Source organism: Pseudonaja textilis, chromosome 9 (genome assembly GCF_049901715.1).
Source record: "Pseudonaja textilis isolate UNSWEBS1 chromosome 9, rPseTex1.2, whole genome shotgun sequence".
Lineage (NCBI taxonomy): Eukaryota > Metazoa > Chordata > Lepidosauria > Squamata > Elapidae > Pseudonaja > Pseudonaja textilis.
This window is the reverse complement of record NC_141998.1, coordinates 15,242,763-15,261,339: the sequence shown is the minus strand read 5'-3', so window position 1 is coordinate 15,261,339 and position 18,577 is coordinate 15,242,763. Positions and strand designations below refer to the sequence as shown.

The 18,577-nt window shown below is 43.6% G+C and overlaps 1 protein-coding gene across 2 annotated transcripts in view; it reads right to left on the bottom strand.

Moving 5' to 3' along the window:
* Window positions 1-18,072, bottom strand: part of ROBO4 (roundabout guidance receptor 4) — a 72,537-nt gene extending 54,465 nt beyond the window's left edge. Inside the window, exons 1-2 of one of the 2 annotated variants that reach the window (XM_087939007.1) lie at window positions 17,853-18,072; window positions 1,077-1,400 (exon numbers count right to left, since the gene is read on the bottom strand). In XM_087939007.1, the coding sequence (XP_087795133.1) occupies window positions 1,077-1,400; window positions 17,853-18,027 (499 nt within the window). In that variant the 5' untranslated portion in view covers window positions 18,028-18,072. Of the gene's footprint in view, window positions 1-1,076; window positions 1,401-4,736; window positions 4,983-17,852 lie in introns of those variants that run through there. The other variant, XM_026718034.2, reaches the window with a different exon arrangement.
* Between the last annotated feature and the right edge of the window lie 505 nt (window positions 18,073-18,577).

Below are 18,577 nucleotides of genomic sequence, written 5' to 3'. Positions count from 1 at the left end.
CAGCAGGATGATAGGAAATGTGAGGGCTACATTGGGGGTGAAGGACATAAGTCTGCTTGATTGCTGGTATCCTTGAGATGCTGCTTGATTGCCTCTATTGTATGTTCTTGCCCCAGCAGGCATACTTGAATTAAGGAAATGCTTTATGCTTCTTATATATCATTGTGGCCCGGGAAGAAACAAATTGGTCAGTGTGATGGAATGCCTGGGTGACCTGGGGAAAAGAAAGAAGAGATGCTGCCTAGGAAAACATCAGGCAGGTGAGATAGGAGCCCCCAGGGCTAAATGGTCAGAGAAAGAAACTTAGGAAGGATCCATCCTAATGGAGCAAGCAGTAAAAAGTGGAGGTTGGGAAGTTTGTACTTTCAGACTTGCAAGTTTGATATTGGCCTTCCCAGATAAACCAGACAGGAAACATGAGTAGATGAGCTAAATCTACTTTATTGCATTAAGAGAATATTGCAAGTTTGAAAGTACAAACTTCCCTCCCTCCACTTTTAACTGTTTGCTTTATTGAGACAGGTCCTTGCCATGTCCCCTTTCCTATGCTGTCTCTTATCTGAACATTTCCTTTGCCGAGACCCCCAAGGTCTTTCCCACGTATCATTAACAGGCTAACTGAAGGAGGGGCTTAATGGAGGAGCTTAATGAATTGTAGGATGTTCTGCATTTTATCACCCAACTTGCCGCCTTTGCCTCTTAACCTCTTGAGAAGTACAGTGAAGGGAAGGTAACCATTTACTTAACTAGAGTGGGTCCTTCCTGAGTTTCTTTCTTCGACCATTAAGGCACAGGGGATTCCTGCCACTCTTGTCTGATGGTTTCTTCTTCCCTTTCTTCAAGGTCACCCATGCATTCCGTTACAGGGAGAGGAACCTGAAATAAATGGCCAACCACTACAGTTGACACATAGATGTCTCTTTGCCCTGGCTAAAACAATACGGGAAGGACAGTAGTATTTTTCCATGTTGAATAACCTCAAAGAAACAAACTTGGCACGAAGTGCTGGGGTGAACAAGGCTTCTTCCTGAATGTTACTACTGTTGCAAATACTCCAGGATTTTTCAATGCCTTACCTTCTAAATAGAGTGATGCATTTTTACTCATGGCTTTACCCAGACGATTTCTGGCCAGGCAATGGTATACACCCTCATCTGATTTTCCCTTCTCCTGGCTGAGTCGGAGGAAGAAGAGGGACCCATCTGGCAGGAGGGTAGGCTGGGACGTAGCATCCTCTTTGCTGGGTTTCACATACTTTCCATTGCGATACCATTCAATGGTGGGAGCTGGATTTCCATCAGCACGACAGTTCAGGGTGGCTGGTTGGTCCTTTCGTACCACAAGGTTGGAAGGGTGATCAAGAATCTGTGGGGCAAATTCCACGGAACGAGACCTTGAACCTAGAAGGAGAAAAGAAAAGGGAAGCAGAAACCTATAACGATTATTTTCCCCCAGCCAATCTCTTCTCTTCACCTTGGTCTACTTTTTGCTGTTGATGCTGTTGCCTCATCTCCTCTTGTGTTATGACTTTCAATTGCTAGAGTTCCATTGTGAATGGCAGTCTCTGTTCCTCTGTTAGTCTAAATGGGAAGAGGTGAGGTGCATTTTTGTTCCTTGCTAATCTTCAGTTCTTCCTCCTTTATTATGGTGATAAGATTATGGTGGTGAACAAGGAACATATTAAGGCTTGAAGAGCAAAAGTGTTACCTCTGAATAGTTGCTGCTGAGAGGTAAGAGCTTTTAACTAGAGATTTGATACTGGGGGAGGAGGGTAGAGGACATGAGATAGAACCTCTCTAAAGAATTTATGGACCCATGTATCTCCATAATTTATGACAGACTGCTGCCTATCTAACTTGCTTCCCAGGGTTGTTATAAAGTTAGATATAGGAGATAAAGAGGCTGAACCTGAGGGAGGGGTCAAGCATATCACCAGTCTCGAGTACCTTTGTGTCCACAAGAGATCTAAGTCCAGCCCATTGTTGATTCTTATCTATCACCAATTTGCTTTGACCATTACCGGTAGTAGTTCAGATTCTTGTAGAGAGCTTCAGAATACAATAAACCTGTATTCATCTGAACCTCTCTGGCTCCTGATTTCTTATGCTTGACATTAAACATTAGAAGATCATGGATGCACCCTTGAATAAAATGAAGAAAAGTGGAATGTACTTTTAAGAAAGATAAAGATAAAGTCCCACGATAACAATTATGTTTTTAGTGTTCCAAAGAATATTATGAAACAACAACCATTAAAAGAAAGAAAGAAATACACATCATGAGCCTTCAAGCATCAGGATTTAATGAGAGCTGGTAAAACCTCTCTCCATCTTCCACCACTTTTTATGTACAATGATATTCTATGAATATAAATTCTCTGGGAACCTAACTCTGTTATCATCGCCCACGGCCACTCTTCTGGAACTTCCTCTGCAGAGCTTCCTGACATTGTCCCTTTGGAGGAGACTGAGAGTCATGGACCACCAGCCACCATGAAAAGTCTCATGGGTCTTTCAAATACAATAGGCTCTCACTGTTCCTCTAGTCCAGGTGCAGCTAATTTTCCCAATCATGACTTCATAAAAAATTGTCCTTAAGTCTATCACAGTGCTTCAAATGGCCTCGTTTTTTTTTAAAAAATGCCCTTTTATATTTGCTTTTCTTTCTTGGCAATAGTATAGTGAGAAGGAAATAGCAGTTCAGTTTGCCAAAAGTATAGGACAAACCCATGTGTGTCTTGCTGTGTATGTGTGCACGTATGTCTGTAAACTTTGCTCAGGTCTTAAGCCACAGCATAAACATACTGACAGACACAGGCACCCCAAAAAGTAGTAGTCTAAATACTTCTAACTACTTCTTGTAAAGATAAATAACTTTTTACAGTACTTGGGCCTTGAACAGAAGCATGGGGAAAATGCACCCGGGACAAATTCTGAATTCTTGTGTTATAGAATCACCTTGGTCTAAAGAATATAGAAAGACTCCATTATCAGACTCCAAAGCTTAGTAATCAGCCTTGTGAGGTAATCCAGACAAGAAGCACATGCAGCTCTAACTTTATTGTAATTTTACATTAACCGAATCTTGCAAGTCTGGAGGTATATCACTCCCCCCTTACTTTTATAGTGCAAGAAAGTAGGGAGGGTTCCTTCTGAGTTGTTTGCCCCAACCACATTCTTTCTGAGGACTCACCTGCCTCTTGTCTAGTCTGCAGCTCTTCCTCCTGTCCCCCAAGATCATGCCCATATACCATTACAAACAGGAGAAGAGTAAATGAGTGGTTATTTTCATAAATCCAAAATAAATCAAACTGGGGAAAGAATGGAGAGGTAAACGTGCTGGCCAATTCCATAAAGTTTGATGCCTGAGATTAAAAAAAACTAGGTGGGGCCGTATCTCTGGTCCATGAACAAATCCAACGGAACAAGCAATGAATCAGGATCCTCATCCCACCTAACCTAGTAGGCAGTTTTAGTTAAAGGATATGAAAATAATGTGTACAGAACATGCTGCCTTTTAATTTTAAAAAATCCAGAGAAATAGACAAAGCAAATCATAGTTTTCCCACTAGTACAGTTATGCAACTTTTATCTATCAAATGGTAAAGCAGGTAATGTGAAATAAACTACAGCTAAGATAATATAATTTTGGTTTGGTGTATTGTATCAATACACCAAGCTGGACTGAACTGGAGGCTAAAACTTATGAAGAACAGTTGCACAAATTGGATATGTCTAGTTTAATGAAAATAAGCACTAGGGGTGACATGATAGCAGTGTTCCAATATCTCAGGGGCTGCCACAAAGAAGAGGGAGTCAGGCTACTCTCCAAAGCACCTGAAGGCAGGAGAAGAAGCAAGAAGAGATCCAACCTAGAACTAAGATGGATTTCCAACAGTTAGAACAATTAATCAGTGGGACAATTTGCTCCAGAAGTTGTGAATGCTCCAACGCTGGAGGTTTTCAAGAAGAGATTGGATAACTATTTGTCTGAAGTGGTGTAGGGTTTCCTGGCTAAGCAGGGGGTTGGACTAGGAGTCCCTTCCAAATAAACCATAATCAGTGAATTTGTGCAATAAGTGAACCCAGCTAATACAAATGATAGTTCTAAAACCATGTGTTAAGCAAACCACCATTTTGCAACCACTGATCCTCTTCCATTCAACCATACTGCAAGCATTGTTTTTGCTGGTTTTAGAATTGCTGAAATCTAAGCTAACCTGCCTTATTATTGGATTTTTCTGTTGCTCAAGGTATTAAAAACTTGTTTTTCATAGTAGAAAAGAAACAGCAGATGGCAAAGAGCTGCCATCTCTGCTTCCCGCTAAGCTCTGGATTATGGATTGCAAGGGCCCAGAATGTCACAAATATATAATGCCCCAAATACAGAAAATTTAAATGCAAAGCACCCAACATAGCATAGAACAATTTATTTGGAACTAAAATTATTCTACTTCATATCTATAACAGTATAGAAACCTTTTGAAACCTAAAGCACCTGTAAACACCATGCCATAATATCAATTGCATCAAAAGAAAACAAACCCCACGGTGAACTTATTAGAATGCTTAAGAATATGTAAATTTAAGAGCTGTTGAGAGTTACTCATCTATCCAAACTCCCCAAATTCCAGATTATGGGACCCAGTCAGCTTTCTGCTCAGCTTATAGCAAAACCTTAGAGAGGATTCTTTCTGTAGATCCCTGAGATTCTACCCAGGAGATCTGTCCACTCACCTTCCACTAATAGAAACGATGCCCAAATCCAGAGCCTTGAGGGCTCAATGTACTTTCGTCTTGACATAGTTGCCTACTTGTTGTGTAGCTGTTACCCAAAGAGAGTCACTGGATGGGACCCTGCTCACTGCTGTTCCATTGTACACCCAGAAGTTTTAGGTTGTTTAGTCCCACACCCATCACATGCACACAAAGTTTCACCCACTATAAACAGCTCTCCTCAAGCTGACATCCTCCCAATTAATGGAGTCCATGTACGTATATTTTTCCTTTTCTGTCCACAGGATACAGGAAGGGGTGGTACTGGGTGTGAATTTCAGCTGCAGCTATCTTCCAACTTCAGTTTGAAAGCACAGCTGCCTAAAAATCACACTTTTGCACAAAAACGAGTCTATGCCCGAGCATTCTAGTTTCTTCCTGCTTCACAGTGGGACCCTGTCCTATTTTTAAACAGAAAAAAAGAGCTTTTCTTCAAACAGATTGTTTTACTCTAGGCTCTTCCCCTTCCCATTTCCCTTTCTTCAATTATTTCTACTTCAACCCTGCTTTGTGCATATAGGCCAAACAATACTGTGAAAATATAAATGGTTTTGTAGCACAATACATTTTAATTATCAAGCTAAGCAGTTTGCCAACGTAAAAATCCAAACTATAATTTCATACCCTCCTCCCCCAAATCTGGATTCTTCTTGTTTTGCTAAAAGTGCAGTAGGCATTTACAGTAGACATATGATGAGACTAAGGCAGTGGTTGGTAGCACTCAAAACACCACAGGGTCCAAGATTTGATTATATAGCACTCACTTATCTCTAAATTGTAGTGCGTCCTGCATTTCAAAATGTTAATATGTATTTACATTTTGTACAGTAGTTGGATATACACAATATAAGGTACAATTACATGATAATGTCAGCTGCCTGAAAGCTTTGCTGGTTCTGAAATTCACTTCTCAAGAGCCAGTAAGATGTTCATCAAGATATAATCACACACTTTAAGAACTGTATGAAAATATGAAGCTGTTAAGCATGTTGTGCACCGCCTTTAATTCCAGAACAACGTTTTCCTTTGCATGACATAGATCCTCTAGGAACGTTTGCAGAATTGGACCATAAAATCAAGATGGGATCCACAATGGTGTATTCAAAGCTCCATCTTTCTTTTATGTGTTTCATACATAACAATAACAATAGCATTTATATACTGCTTCATTGTGTTTTATAGCCCTCTCTAAGCGATTTACAGAGTCAGCATATTGCCCCCAACAATCTGGCTCCTCATTTTACCAACCTCAGAGGGATCAAAGGCTGAATCAACCTTGAGCCAGTGAGAATTGAACTGCTGGCAGTCGGCAGAATTAGCCTGCAATACTGCATTCATACAACAAGAGGGCGGTTTGATGGCTCATGGTTAAAACTATGAGCTTGTCAGCTAGAAAGCTAACAGCCCAGGTTCGAGACCCATGACAGGGTGAGCACCATTACTCACTCCAGCTCCTGCCAACCTAGCAGTTCAAAAGCATACAAATGTGAATAGATAAATTGGTACCACTTCAGTGGGAAAGTTACTGCATTCTGAAATGCATACTGTATTTTCATGCAGACCAGATGATGACAAACACATCTCTCAGACAATGCAGGCTCCCTCAGCTGAGAATCAGAGAGGAGCACACAATCTCTTGAGGTGGTCATGACTGGACAGAAGAAGCCTTTAAACCTTCGTATATAACAAGAATCAGCCTGTCTAGTGATTAAGGCACCAGGACAGAAACCAAGACTGCGAGTTCTAGTCTTGTCTTAGGCATGAAAGTTGGCTAGGTAATTTTGGGCCAGTCACCCTCTCTCAGCCCAACTTACCTCACAGGGTTGTTGTTGTGAGGAAAATAGGAGAAAGGAATATTATGTATGTTCACTGCCTTGGGTTACTTATAAAAATAATAAAGGCAGGATAAAAAAAATTAACTCTAAACACAAGGGGGGTAGGGATAGCCAGAGCATTGATTGCACCATTTGTTTGCCATCTTGACTTTTTTTTTTTATCATATCCTGTGGATATCTCTGGATTGCACCAGGTCAACAGAGATTTTAAACACATTGTTTTTTTTGTTTTGATTTTAGTTCCCCACTAAGTTTTAATACAATGCCTTAGGAAAAGCCAGAGTTTGCCAGGAATGTGCAGCTGAATAATAGGCGGATGCTGCAAAATAGGCAGGAAGTGTATTTGAAACAAACAAACACAGAGAGGAGGGGGAGTGTTTTAAAAAATAAGAGATTAATCCCCAAAAAGCTACTCAGACATTTGCAGCATTATGGATAAATACTTAAAACAAGCATCCACGGGGTGTCTTATATCAGGTGAACAGCTGATAGACACTAAATTGTATGAACTGGTAATTTACTAAATGTACAAAAAGGAAATAATTTCAATTTATAGAACAGTCATATACCAGCGGCCCAAACAATACGCGTTCCTAAGGATTAGAAATGAATTAAAAGTATGCATGGTATGAGAAAAAACAGTTTATATAGAAGGTTCATGTTTGAAAAACCTAAACAGTGGCATCTACTATAGAAATAGCAATAACATAAAATGTGGTTACTGCTGTAAATATTTTTGCAAATCCATCAGTTAAAAGGAAATGAGTTTTCTCCATGCCTGATTAGGCAAGTGAATATAACAGCAGATCTGATTGCCAAATTCCATAAAACCTAGTGTTATGTCCTGAGGACTCTAGGAGTTCTCACTCAGGTCCACTCACTTGTGTGGGCGTTATTTCCCCCATTCCCATTGGTCAGTTCTCCACAGCAGCCAGCTATAAAAGCAGGCTGCGGGGTCCAACTGGCCGCTGATTGCTGCGAGCCAGTTCCAGGCTTGGCAAGCACGGTCAGCCCTTTATTTGTAAATAAAGTACTGTTGCACTCATGCTCTGGTTCAGCCTCTCATTGCTCAAACTTAACACTGGCGACGAGGATGGGATGGCTACCAGAAGCACCTTGCAACCGCTGAGTCACTAGCCACCGATCTACAGCCCAGAGAGAGCGATCGGTTGGCAACAGGAAACGCTGATCCGCAGCCAGAGAAGCGGTCAGCTAGCGAAGCGGCGATCAAAAAGAGCAAACGCAGATCCGCAGCCAGAAAGCGGTCTGAGTCAAATAGTTAGAAGCGTCTGTAGCCGCTTGTTAGCCTCGCTACGGGGAAAGTGAAGCGCTGCGAGCCGCAGCGCTCTGCATTTAGCGCGAAATTCAAATGGGTGTCATTTGAATTTCGGGCCAGTAGAATCACAGCACAGCGCTGTGAGAGTCACTAACGCCCACTTTTTTTGGCGCGTATCAAGACACCTCCAACGGCTAGCAGCCAACGTGGTAACCCAGAGAGAGAGAAAGAGGGTAGCAAAAAACCTCTCCAGAGCTGATATCACTTGTAACTCACGAGCGTTCGTAGTCCCAGAGAGATTTCTCCCGCAGGTAGCCCAGCCGTTCCAGCACCATGAGTTCCAATCCAGTATTCCCGGCGTTTAAACCAGGCGAAGAGAAGTGGGAATCGTATAAGAACCGTTTCAATCATTACATCGATGCGGTCGGCCTGTCGGATGCGGGAGAGCATCGGAAAAAATCCTATTTCCTAATCTACTGCGGAGCCACCGTTTATGATACCGCTGCAGCACTTGTGGCGCCAAGAGAGAATTAAAAAACGTTCCGTGGTCGAGTTGCTTGAGATCCTCACAAACCACTACGCTCCCAGACCTTCACAAATCGCCAGGAGGTTCACGTTCCGAATGAGGAAGCAATCAAGTAAGGAGACCATCAACCAATATATGGCCGCCCTCAGAACAGCAGCCCTGCACTGCGGGTTTGGAACATACCTGGAGGACATGCTCCTCGATCAATTGGTTTGTGGGGTCAAGGATCTCAACCTACAGGCGACTGCTAGCTAAGAAAGACCTCAACCTCGCGCAGCGTAGAGGAGGCCCTAGCAGCCGAGCTAGCTACGAACTCAGCCACCGAAATTCAGGGCCCAAGCGCCAAGCTAGCAGCGTTCCCAGTCCATTCCGAAGAGGTGGAAGCGGAGGAAGGCCACAACGATGAGCGATGTCCATCGCCTCACCAATGACAGACGGTCGCAGGTAGGGACCAAACAAGAATACACCGGTCCACCCAAGCACATCACCCTGTGCCTAGCCTGTGGGGATCACATCAAAGGGCCACCTGTAAGTTTAAAGGAGCCGTTTGCAACAACTGCCATAAGAGGGGCACATTGCGAGAGTCTGCCAAGCCCCCAAAGCGCTGCACAAAGACCCCCGTCCTCGCACTCGGGACCACAGAGGCAAGTATTAAACTGTCGCACGCACCGCCTTGCCAGGCGTACTTGCCACTCTGTTAGTAAAATTTCTCTCTCCATTTCCCTAGAAGGTAAACCGTGCCACGTGGAGGTTGACACAGGGTCAGCGCTCTCAATAATCTCGTGGAACACCCTCAAGAGACTCCACCCCAGCCTATCTACTACCCGGCTCCAGAGATGCCAGTTCGGTCTGAAGGACTACCAGGGAAGGCCATTCCCGTGATCGGCAGAGGCAAGTTCTTTGTCAGTTTTAGAGCTTTTAAAGGCCACCTACCTCTAGTGGTAGTTAACGGCAACCTACCCACCTTATTGGGGCTCGATTGGTTTCCCCACCTCGGCCTAGGGTTAACAGGAGTCCATGCTGTCTCAACCTCAGACACTGACTCCTTATTCGCTGACTACGCAGATGTGTTCAGCGAGGAGCTGGGGTGTTATAATGGAACCCCATCTCGTTCACCGTTGACCCCCAGGCAGCCCCAATCAGATTAAAACCACGTAGAGTTCCATTTGCTATTCGACCAAAACTAGACGCTGAATTGGATAAACTACTAAAACAAGGGGTCATTGAGCCAACAGATTTCGCCAAGTGGGAGACGCCCATTGTCACACCCTAAAAAAGATGGTAGCCTGAGAATTTGCTCGGACTACAAGACAACAATCAATAAATATTTACAAGTTAGCGCCTATCCTGTGCCCGTCATTCAGCATTTATTGCATACATTCGAACCGGGCAGTATTTTTGCTAAATTGGACATGTCTCAAGCATATCAACAATTCCTGTTGATAACCAAACAGCGGAACTTCAGACCATCGTCACTCACAGGGGTGCCTTCCGATGCAAGCGTCTCCAATTTGGCGTAAGTGTTGCCCGGGCATTTTTCAATCCCTCATGGGCGGATTTTACAGGGCCTCCCTGGTGTAGTACCCTACTTGACGACATCTTGGTCTCGGCCAGGGACAGACCCCAACTCTTCCAGAGAGTGCGAGCAGTGTTAGAGAGGTTCAGACAGCATGGCCTCAAGTTAAAAAAAGAAAAATGCGCCATTGCCACTAGACAGGTGGACTTTCTGGGTTATAAAATTGACGCCTCTGGCATTCACCCCTGGAGTCCAAGGTCAGGGCGATCCTGAAGCTCCCACACCAACCTCCAAAGCGGAGCTACAAGCTTTCTTGGGACTCCTAAACTTTTATGCATCCTTCTTGCCCCATAAAGCCTCAGTAGCGAACCCCTACACAGATTACTAGACAAAAAGTCACCGTGGCACTGGGGGCACAAAGAAGACCAGGCGTTTAACGCCGTCAAATCACTACTTACGTCAGAGGCAGTGCTCATCCAATTCGACCCCAACCTTCCTTTAGTACTGGCAGCAGACGCATCCCCTTTTGGAATTGGGGCGGTCCTTAGTCACCGACTCGCCAATGGCGCCGAGGCCCCCATCGCCTTTTTCTCCAGGACGCTCTCAGCCACGGAGGCGAAATTACAGCCAAATAGACAAGGAAGCCCTAGCAGCTGTTGCAGCCGTGAAAAAGTTTCACAAATTCCTTTTTGGCCACTTCTTGAACTGGTCACCGACCATAAACCCCTCCTGGGCCTACTGGCCGGCGACAAGCAGACACCTCAAGTCCTCTCCCCTCGGATGACACGGTGGGACGCTTTTTCTAGCGGCCTATTCATACAAACTTATCCACCGCCCGGGCAAAACTCTATCACGCTGGCGCACTCAGTCGCTGCCCTTACCCGCTCCGGCTGAAGACCCAGCTCCTGTCAATGCCATTTTTGAAATCACCCAGTTGGACCTGCCCATCACCGCCCTTGACATCGCCGCCAAAACCAAGGCAGACCAAGCGCTCGCCCAGGTGCTCGACTGGGTGAGGAGGGGGTGGCCGGGAGGCAATGTTGATAACAAATTCGCACCCTTTAAGACTCGCATGCAGGAGCTGTCCAGTTTGCAGGGTTGTCTACTGTGGGGCACTCGGTGATCATTCCGACCTCGCTGCGTACCCGAGTCCTGGAGCGTTGCACGAGGACACCCGGCATTGTGAGAATGAAGGCGTTGGCACGCAGCTACGTATGGTGGCGGGTCTAGGCGAGGACATTGTCAAGTGGGTAAGTTCCTGCAGCATTTGCCAGGAATCCCGTCCTGCTCCCCCATCGCCACTCCTACCAGATGGGAGCGCCAGCGCCCTTGGTCGAGAATCCATATCGATCTGGCCGGCCCGTGCATGGAAAGATGTTCCTAGTGGTCGTGGACGCTTATTCCAAGTGGATAGCGTGGCGCAGCTATCCACAACAACCACACTAGCAATCACCAGCGTGTTACGCGCCTGTTCGTTACCCATGGACTACCCGACTCCTTGGTCTCCGATAATGGCCCACAGTTCGCATCAGTAGAATTCAGCCGTTTTGCAGCCAACCTAGGCATTCGCCACATTTTAACAGCCCCATTCCACCCTGCGAGTAATGGGTTGGCTGAAAGGGCCGTCAGGACCACCAAAGAGGCCCTCGCTAGGTTTGGCAGAGATGACTGGCACCACAAACTCTCACGGTTCCTGATGAGCCAGCACTCAACCCCTGTGCAGTCACCAATAAGTCCCCAGCGGAACTTCTGATGGGCCGATGCCTGAGGACTGTATTGGATAGACTGCACCCACAATACTGCCCTGACTCTCCCTCGCTTCCACTTGGGGTTAGACATTTTATGTTACAGGAGCCGATATTCGCCAGGAATTTCGCTGGGGACCCACTTTGGATTCGGGCGAAGTCATCGCCGTCACCGGGCCGAGATCATATAGAGTCAGGCTGGAGGACGGTCGCGTCTGGAGGAGACACATAGACCAACTCAGAAGGCGCCTCAGCAACCTCGCAAACAAGGATCCAGAGTCTCCAGTCGAAGGGAACCGTCCCACCCGCCACCCAGCCACATCGCACCCAGTGACCAGTCTGCGCCAGCGTCGTTCCGGTCAGCCCAAACCCGGACAACAGCGCCCAGAGAGTTGATCAACCGGATCCAACCCACGAGAGTTTGACTCCAGAAACCAACCCGGTGGTTTCCAAGGATGTCCAGTCCAGAGAGAGTGTTGGTGACACTATGCCCGCTCAACCGTCACAGACTGATGCCGAACAGTCAGACAATGTTCCCGAGTTGCGCCGCTCCGGGCGCCAACACAAACCCCCATCTACCTCAAGGACTATGCGTGTTCGCATCTGGGGGGAAGGGGTGTTATGTCCTGAGGACTCTAGGAGTTCTCACTCAGGTCCACTCACTTGTGTGGGCGTTATTTCCCCCATTCCCATTGGTCAGTTCTCCACAGCAGCCAGCTATAAAAGCAGGCTGCGGGGTCCAACTGGCCGCTGATTGCTGCGAGCCAGTTCCAGGCTTGGCAAGCATGGTCAGCCCTTTATTTGTAAATAAAGTACTGTTGCACTCATGCTCTGGTTCAGCCTCTCATTGCTCAAACTTAACACCTAGACTGCACTAAATATAGTGATTCTAGATTCTTTCTGTTTATCAGTTTGACACTGTTTTTGCAGATTTAAATACCCAGTTATTCTGCATTCTCAAATTGCAATAGGCAAGAAAGGAAGACATTTGCTGTTGGTGTTAGAATCTATTTTCCTCCAAATGTATAATAGAGGAATGTTAAGCAGACATTATTTCAGTTTGGGAACAACTTTCTCAAATCCTGATGCAGTGTTTCTCAGTCTTGACAAGCCTTGAGCTTGCTGTCAGTAGAATTCTTGGAGTTGTAATCCACCTATCTTAAAGTTGCCAAGGTTGGGAAACATTGTCTAAATGGAACAAAGTATTGGTTTGAAAACACAATTAAGTTCCATAGGGTTGTGTTTTTCAAAATGATTAGAAGTTGTCCCAAATGTCTATTGAGATTCTCAATTCATGGTTGTCCCAAAGGTGCTTTTTCAACAGAAAAATGGACTTTCTCATTTTTTTTGAAGAGATTTTGCTTCTCATCCAAGAAATGTCTTCAGCTCTGACTGGTGCGGAATGAAAGGATTTATATTAAAACAAGAAAGTCCAGTTGCTTCTTTAAAAAGCACCTTTGGGACAACCATGACCTGGATGACTGAGAATCTCCATAGACATTCAGCTATGCACTTTGGGATGAACACTCTTCGAATGGTGAAGGGCTATGAGTGGATTTCCAGAAAAAGTTGCAGACTACAAGACCATTTGTGCTTCAGTTTCAGGTGCAGACAATACACAAGACACTTGGACTTCAGATCTTTAACATTCTGATTGGACCATCTCAAGGAATCTTGGGTTTTATAAGAACAAGTCTGATAAAGCATAGGACTAATCCCTTTGGCTTCATAGCTGTTTATAGTAGCAGGGATGTAATTACTGCCTTTAGTATCTACGAAGTACAGAACTGCATTGTTGGTCCTATGGGTCTGTTCAGTGACAGCTTTTGATAGTTCCCTCCAGACAAAGAGGGTTGAAAAGTAAATTACAGAAGTTGCTAATGGCTAATATGCCAGTGAAGGATTTCAGACTTGGGTCCAACTCCAAGCCCTGATTCATTGGGATACCTGCTATAGCTAAGGCCAAATTAGTCAGTGTTTATAGGGCTTCTGGAGCTAATAATGGTAAGCATCTAGGGGAATTAGCTTGTGAGCTGAAAGAATCTTATAAATCCCATTGCTAAGGATGGGTCCTATTAGATAATTAGTGTTAAGCTAGCTCAGATATTCAAATGTAAAAATTCCTAAGCCTCTGACTCATCTGGCTTGGCAAGATTGATCTCTCTTGAGGTTTGGGTTGAATACATCTATGAACTGAGTATTAAATCTTAGTTGAGTTCCCTTCAGGTTGTGTTTGAGATTGGCCCCCAGTGTCTCTCCCTGAAATCCACACTGTATGCCTTCAGCAGAAGGAAGGGGAATGGGTGGGACTTGATCCCAGCCAAACTTTTAGAGCTGAATCCAGATTGGTGGCTGCATGATGATAGTCATCATTCATGATGGTCATCACTCCATATTTCTCCATATTTCAATAGCAGCTTCTTTTTTTAAAAAAAATAGCCTTATTATTATAACAAAACATTCCTAAGGATATCAACCTTGGTCTAGAAAATTTTACCAATCTTATCCTATCCTATAAATGAAAATTCAAAAGAACATTTTCTGTTCAGCTGAAAGAATGTAGAATTTTTCTGCAGTACTAATAATACCATTTAGCATTGCAATGTTGGTGTGGGGAAGTGAACTGGGGAATCCTAAGATCCATCAATAGAAGTCTTCCTTAGATCTTTGGCTCGAGAATCTGTATTGCATATTTTTAATAAAGAATCCATGTTTTTAATATAAAGATGCAAAGACTATTCATTATTTTTTAAAAAGTCAAAGAGATGGATCTCATGTTCTATCAAAAATTGGATTCTCTTCTAATTGTAAGAATCAGCAACAGTTTTTGCCAAATTCCTATATAATCCTGAGAGCCATCTCTCATTCCCACCTTCCAGAGTATCCATTCCAACATTCAGAAAAGATTTGAAAAAAGAGAAGTTGCCAAAAATTGTCATCTGCAGCCCTGCCTATTTGTAGCTATAGGTCACTTTTATTCATATAGTTTTGCTCCATACAGATCTTCTGCCATTTAACTACAGGTTGTAGAGTTTAAATCTTGACTATATGTAAAGCATATGTTTTACCAGTAAGCTATTGACCCTCAGAATAATAAGTCAAAAGAATAATTCCCAGGCACAAATTGCCTCCACAACTGTAAAAGAAATGATGCATCCAGACAGATATTTAGTGAAATGCCAAACATTTTCAGAGGTTCACCACCTCTGGATTCCAAAGTAGCACATTAACTGGAAAACAACAGAGAGCCAACATTCCACAATTATCAAAACTAGATAATAGAGCTATTCAACCTTGAATAATAGTGTCAAGGCAACCTGACTGAAATACAGCATGAGATTTACATTCAAAAATTCTAATAAGCTATGAATTGGACTACATGGTGTCCAACATCAAGTTTGCACAAACCCTTTCAACTGGCCATCTTGCCTGGAGGTGAAATCTTGAACAACTGGAAAGCATCACTACTTCTGAACTGAATATTAGACTCTTACTAGTAATGACTGATTGAATAATTTAAACAGGAAACAAAGTCAGTTGCAGCTTTAAATGAACAAAAATTGGCTATGCTTCCATACGGATGAAGCAGAAACACTGAAAATTACAATCCTGAATTACAATTTTTGGAACTTTTTAATTTTCTGACAAGGGCAGTTCCTTCTGGAACAGACCGCAATTCTACAGCAGCTAGGTTTCTGTCTCCTATTATTAATATAAGCATAAATAAAGATCCCTGGTGGTTTGGGTTGAATATTTATCAATATTACTTCAACCTTACTCTTTGAAGTGCCAACTGAATATTTTAGGAAGCCTACAAGTTTTATCAATGATAGTATAGATGTCCACTCTTTGGCAGTCTATTTAATCCTAGTTTAACATTATTTAGTCATGTTTGTTTATCTATGTATGAATTTATAACCTTATAAATTTATAAAGAGCATAAAAAGAGATAGCAGAATATTTCAAGGTGCCCACTAAGAATAAGTTAAGTAGGTACACAGGTGACTCATTCAAAGTAATATTTATTGGATTTATATTTATGTTTCTGCAATGATTTCAAAATGCAGCTGTTATGGAAAGCTGTTTCCTCTTTTTGCTCTGTGTGAATGACTGTCATATCCACAAGATTTTATATCCTGTAACAGCATGTAACTTCTTTGCTCAAGAGCTAGAAGTTACACATAGACTATCTGTTTCTTTAAGTCAATCTGCCAAATATATGAAGAAATATTGATCAGGTGATATAACAGTTATTGAAATCTGGTTTGTTGGAGGCTGCAGTGTCCACAGGAAGCCATGAGATGGCACTTTGAGGTCAGCCCATAAAGCATTGTAACAAATCCCCAGGATGATGTTCTGTCTCATTACTTCTCTATGAAATAGCTCAACTACCACTGATGCTCCTGTAAGAGTTGTGAAATCTACAGACAGTGGATGAAAATATTTGTCTACTTGTTTTGTGCGTGTTTTATCTACTCCTGGGAAGCATGATATCTAGTATTTCAGTCTAGGCACATAAAATGCAGCTTTTCAGAGCCAGTTCCTGAAAATCAATAGAGCCACTCAAGAAGATGGACTGGTTCATTCTATGGAGTTGTCAATGAATATACATAAAATCTCAAGAAAAGTACCATGCGTGTAGCCACCATGTGTTGTAAATTAAATAAACCTAAAATTCTCAGACAACACAATATCAGAATACATCCAAGCGAACATCAGAAAAGCTGCCCTGAATTCAGAGAGCCAACCTAATGAAGGAGTTAGTATGATGGACCAAGAAGACTCAAGATGAAGTCCATACTTAACTCACAGGATGAATTTGGGATGGTCATTTGTGAAAGAATAAAATGATAGGTGACCTCGGAAGTGTCTTCTTGAACTTCTTACATAGTGCCAGATGGAATATAAGAAAGAAACCATATAATTAGACTGTATCGACTGTTTTTATATTCTGTAGGTCCATTGATTCCCTTAGAAACTTAAAACTGGGTCCTTCATATTTATTCCAAGGTAGGAATATATGAAGAATGCACTCAACCCAAAGAATAGAAAGTTATTATTTATTTGGCAAGAGAATAAAACAGTTATGCGGTCAGCAAGAATATCCAAAGAAAACAAAGCATTACAAAAGAAAATCTGTCTCTTCATTAATTTTCAAAGTACAAATGTGGCTGCAGATCTTTTCCTTTTAAATCCTTCCTATCCTCTTACTACCTTGCTGTCCATTATATTAAAAGAATGTTATAAATTGAACATTGTTACGTGGCTGCTTTGTTGAAAAGCGTGTGTTAATTCTTCCTTCCTTTCTTTAAATGCACTGAGTTTGGGGCTGAACAGCATTACTCACACCCAACCTTTCAACCAAGAAGGTTGAGGTTAAACAACAGCTAAGGCAATTCTAGGTTTTCTACAAAAAAAACCCAAAAGTCATTTTCAGGCAATTGATCAAAGCCCCTTTTGATGTCTGTGAGCTGAGACCCGGCACCAGTAATTGCATTTGTTCAGTATTAAGAGGATTTCTATGGCTCTTTTCTTCCAGTTGGCCTATATTGCAGCAGACTAGCCCTTCCTTCACTGATACTGTCTCCTTCATAGCAGTTCAGATCTTTGTCCCTCAGGAAAATCTGTGGTTGAACTCCTACACTGTTTTTCTGAATCCGCCTATTCTTCACATGTCCTGTCTTCTCAGCTTCTTCCTTTAGTCTGTGCCCCCAAAGTCTTACAAACCTCACAAATAATGCAGAAAGGTGCCTAAGACATGCAAGCAATAGGAAGGGTATCCCGAAACCATCATGTCCTCATCTGTGCTCCATATGCTTTACTCTTTACTGTAGAGTTCTTTTTCTGCTTCTCATTGCTAGACTTTGATTCAGGCTTATCTACCAAGCAAGGTCCGTCCATACCACTTAATTCTGCAAGTTGCCACCCTGAACGTCACTCTCCATGGCCCTTCCATTTCTCTCATCTCCAATATCTTTGCTCCTAGCAACCACAAGCTTCACACAGGTCACTGGAGTAGTTTCAGCTTCACCACCCCCAACACCAAAATCCATCTCTTGGAATGCTTCAGGTTGTTGGATTCCCCCCATCTGCACCCTGATCAGGCTGAAGCAGGTGTGGGTCTGAAAGCCCAGGCAGCCCAGAACTCTTGGGACCCCAAGAGTTGGTGGATCTCTTACCTCTTAGCCTGTGTCTAGGAGGAGAGCTGTGTGGAAGTGGCCAGTTCTGCTTCCTTGGTCCCTGCAAGACCTTCTTGGTGTGTCCTGGCAGGCAGGTGCAGTGGCATTGACACACCTGAGCCCCCCAAATCCAGGGCAAGGACATAAAACTCAGCAGGAGCATCCCAGGCAGCATCCTGTGGAGGAAAAAGGCAACAAGGGAGAGATGGCTCCAGGGGGGGAAGAGCCCAACAATTTCTCAGTGGTAGCATTCAAAGAATCTCTTGTTGGGTAGCCCCAGGGGCAGGTGATTCCCTCCTCCTCCTCCTCTCTTTCCACCCGAACAATGCTCCCTTCTGCTTAGCTCAAGTCCTCTGTTTGGGGAAAATATTTGGAATTTGTTATTAAGCATGTTTTCCGACAGCTTTTGTGTCTTCCCCCCTTCTTTTTTAACTTGGCAAACAATGGGGGAGAAAAGCATATAGGCACCATGCTGTGAGCAGACTGCCTCTCTGCACCATCTGTGACATCAGAAAGCAGGGAGGGGGCATCCCCACCAGGTTTTTCTCTTTGGGGGTCTTTCTCTCCCGCCACCCCAGCCAGGCGGCCCTTCCCACAATATTGTGAAGAACTAAATTAAATGATCACCGAAGAAAAGAGAAACATTCTTTGTGGGTTCTCTCTGGATGGCCAGACATTTCTCATCTCAGGACCCCGCTCCCCAACCTTTCCCCCCCTCCTCCCCC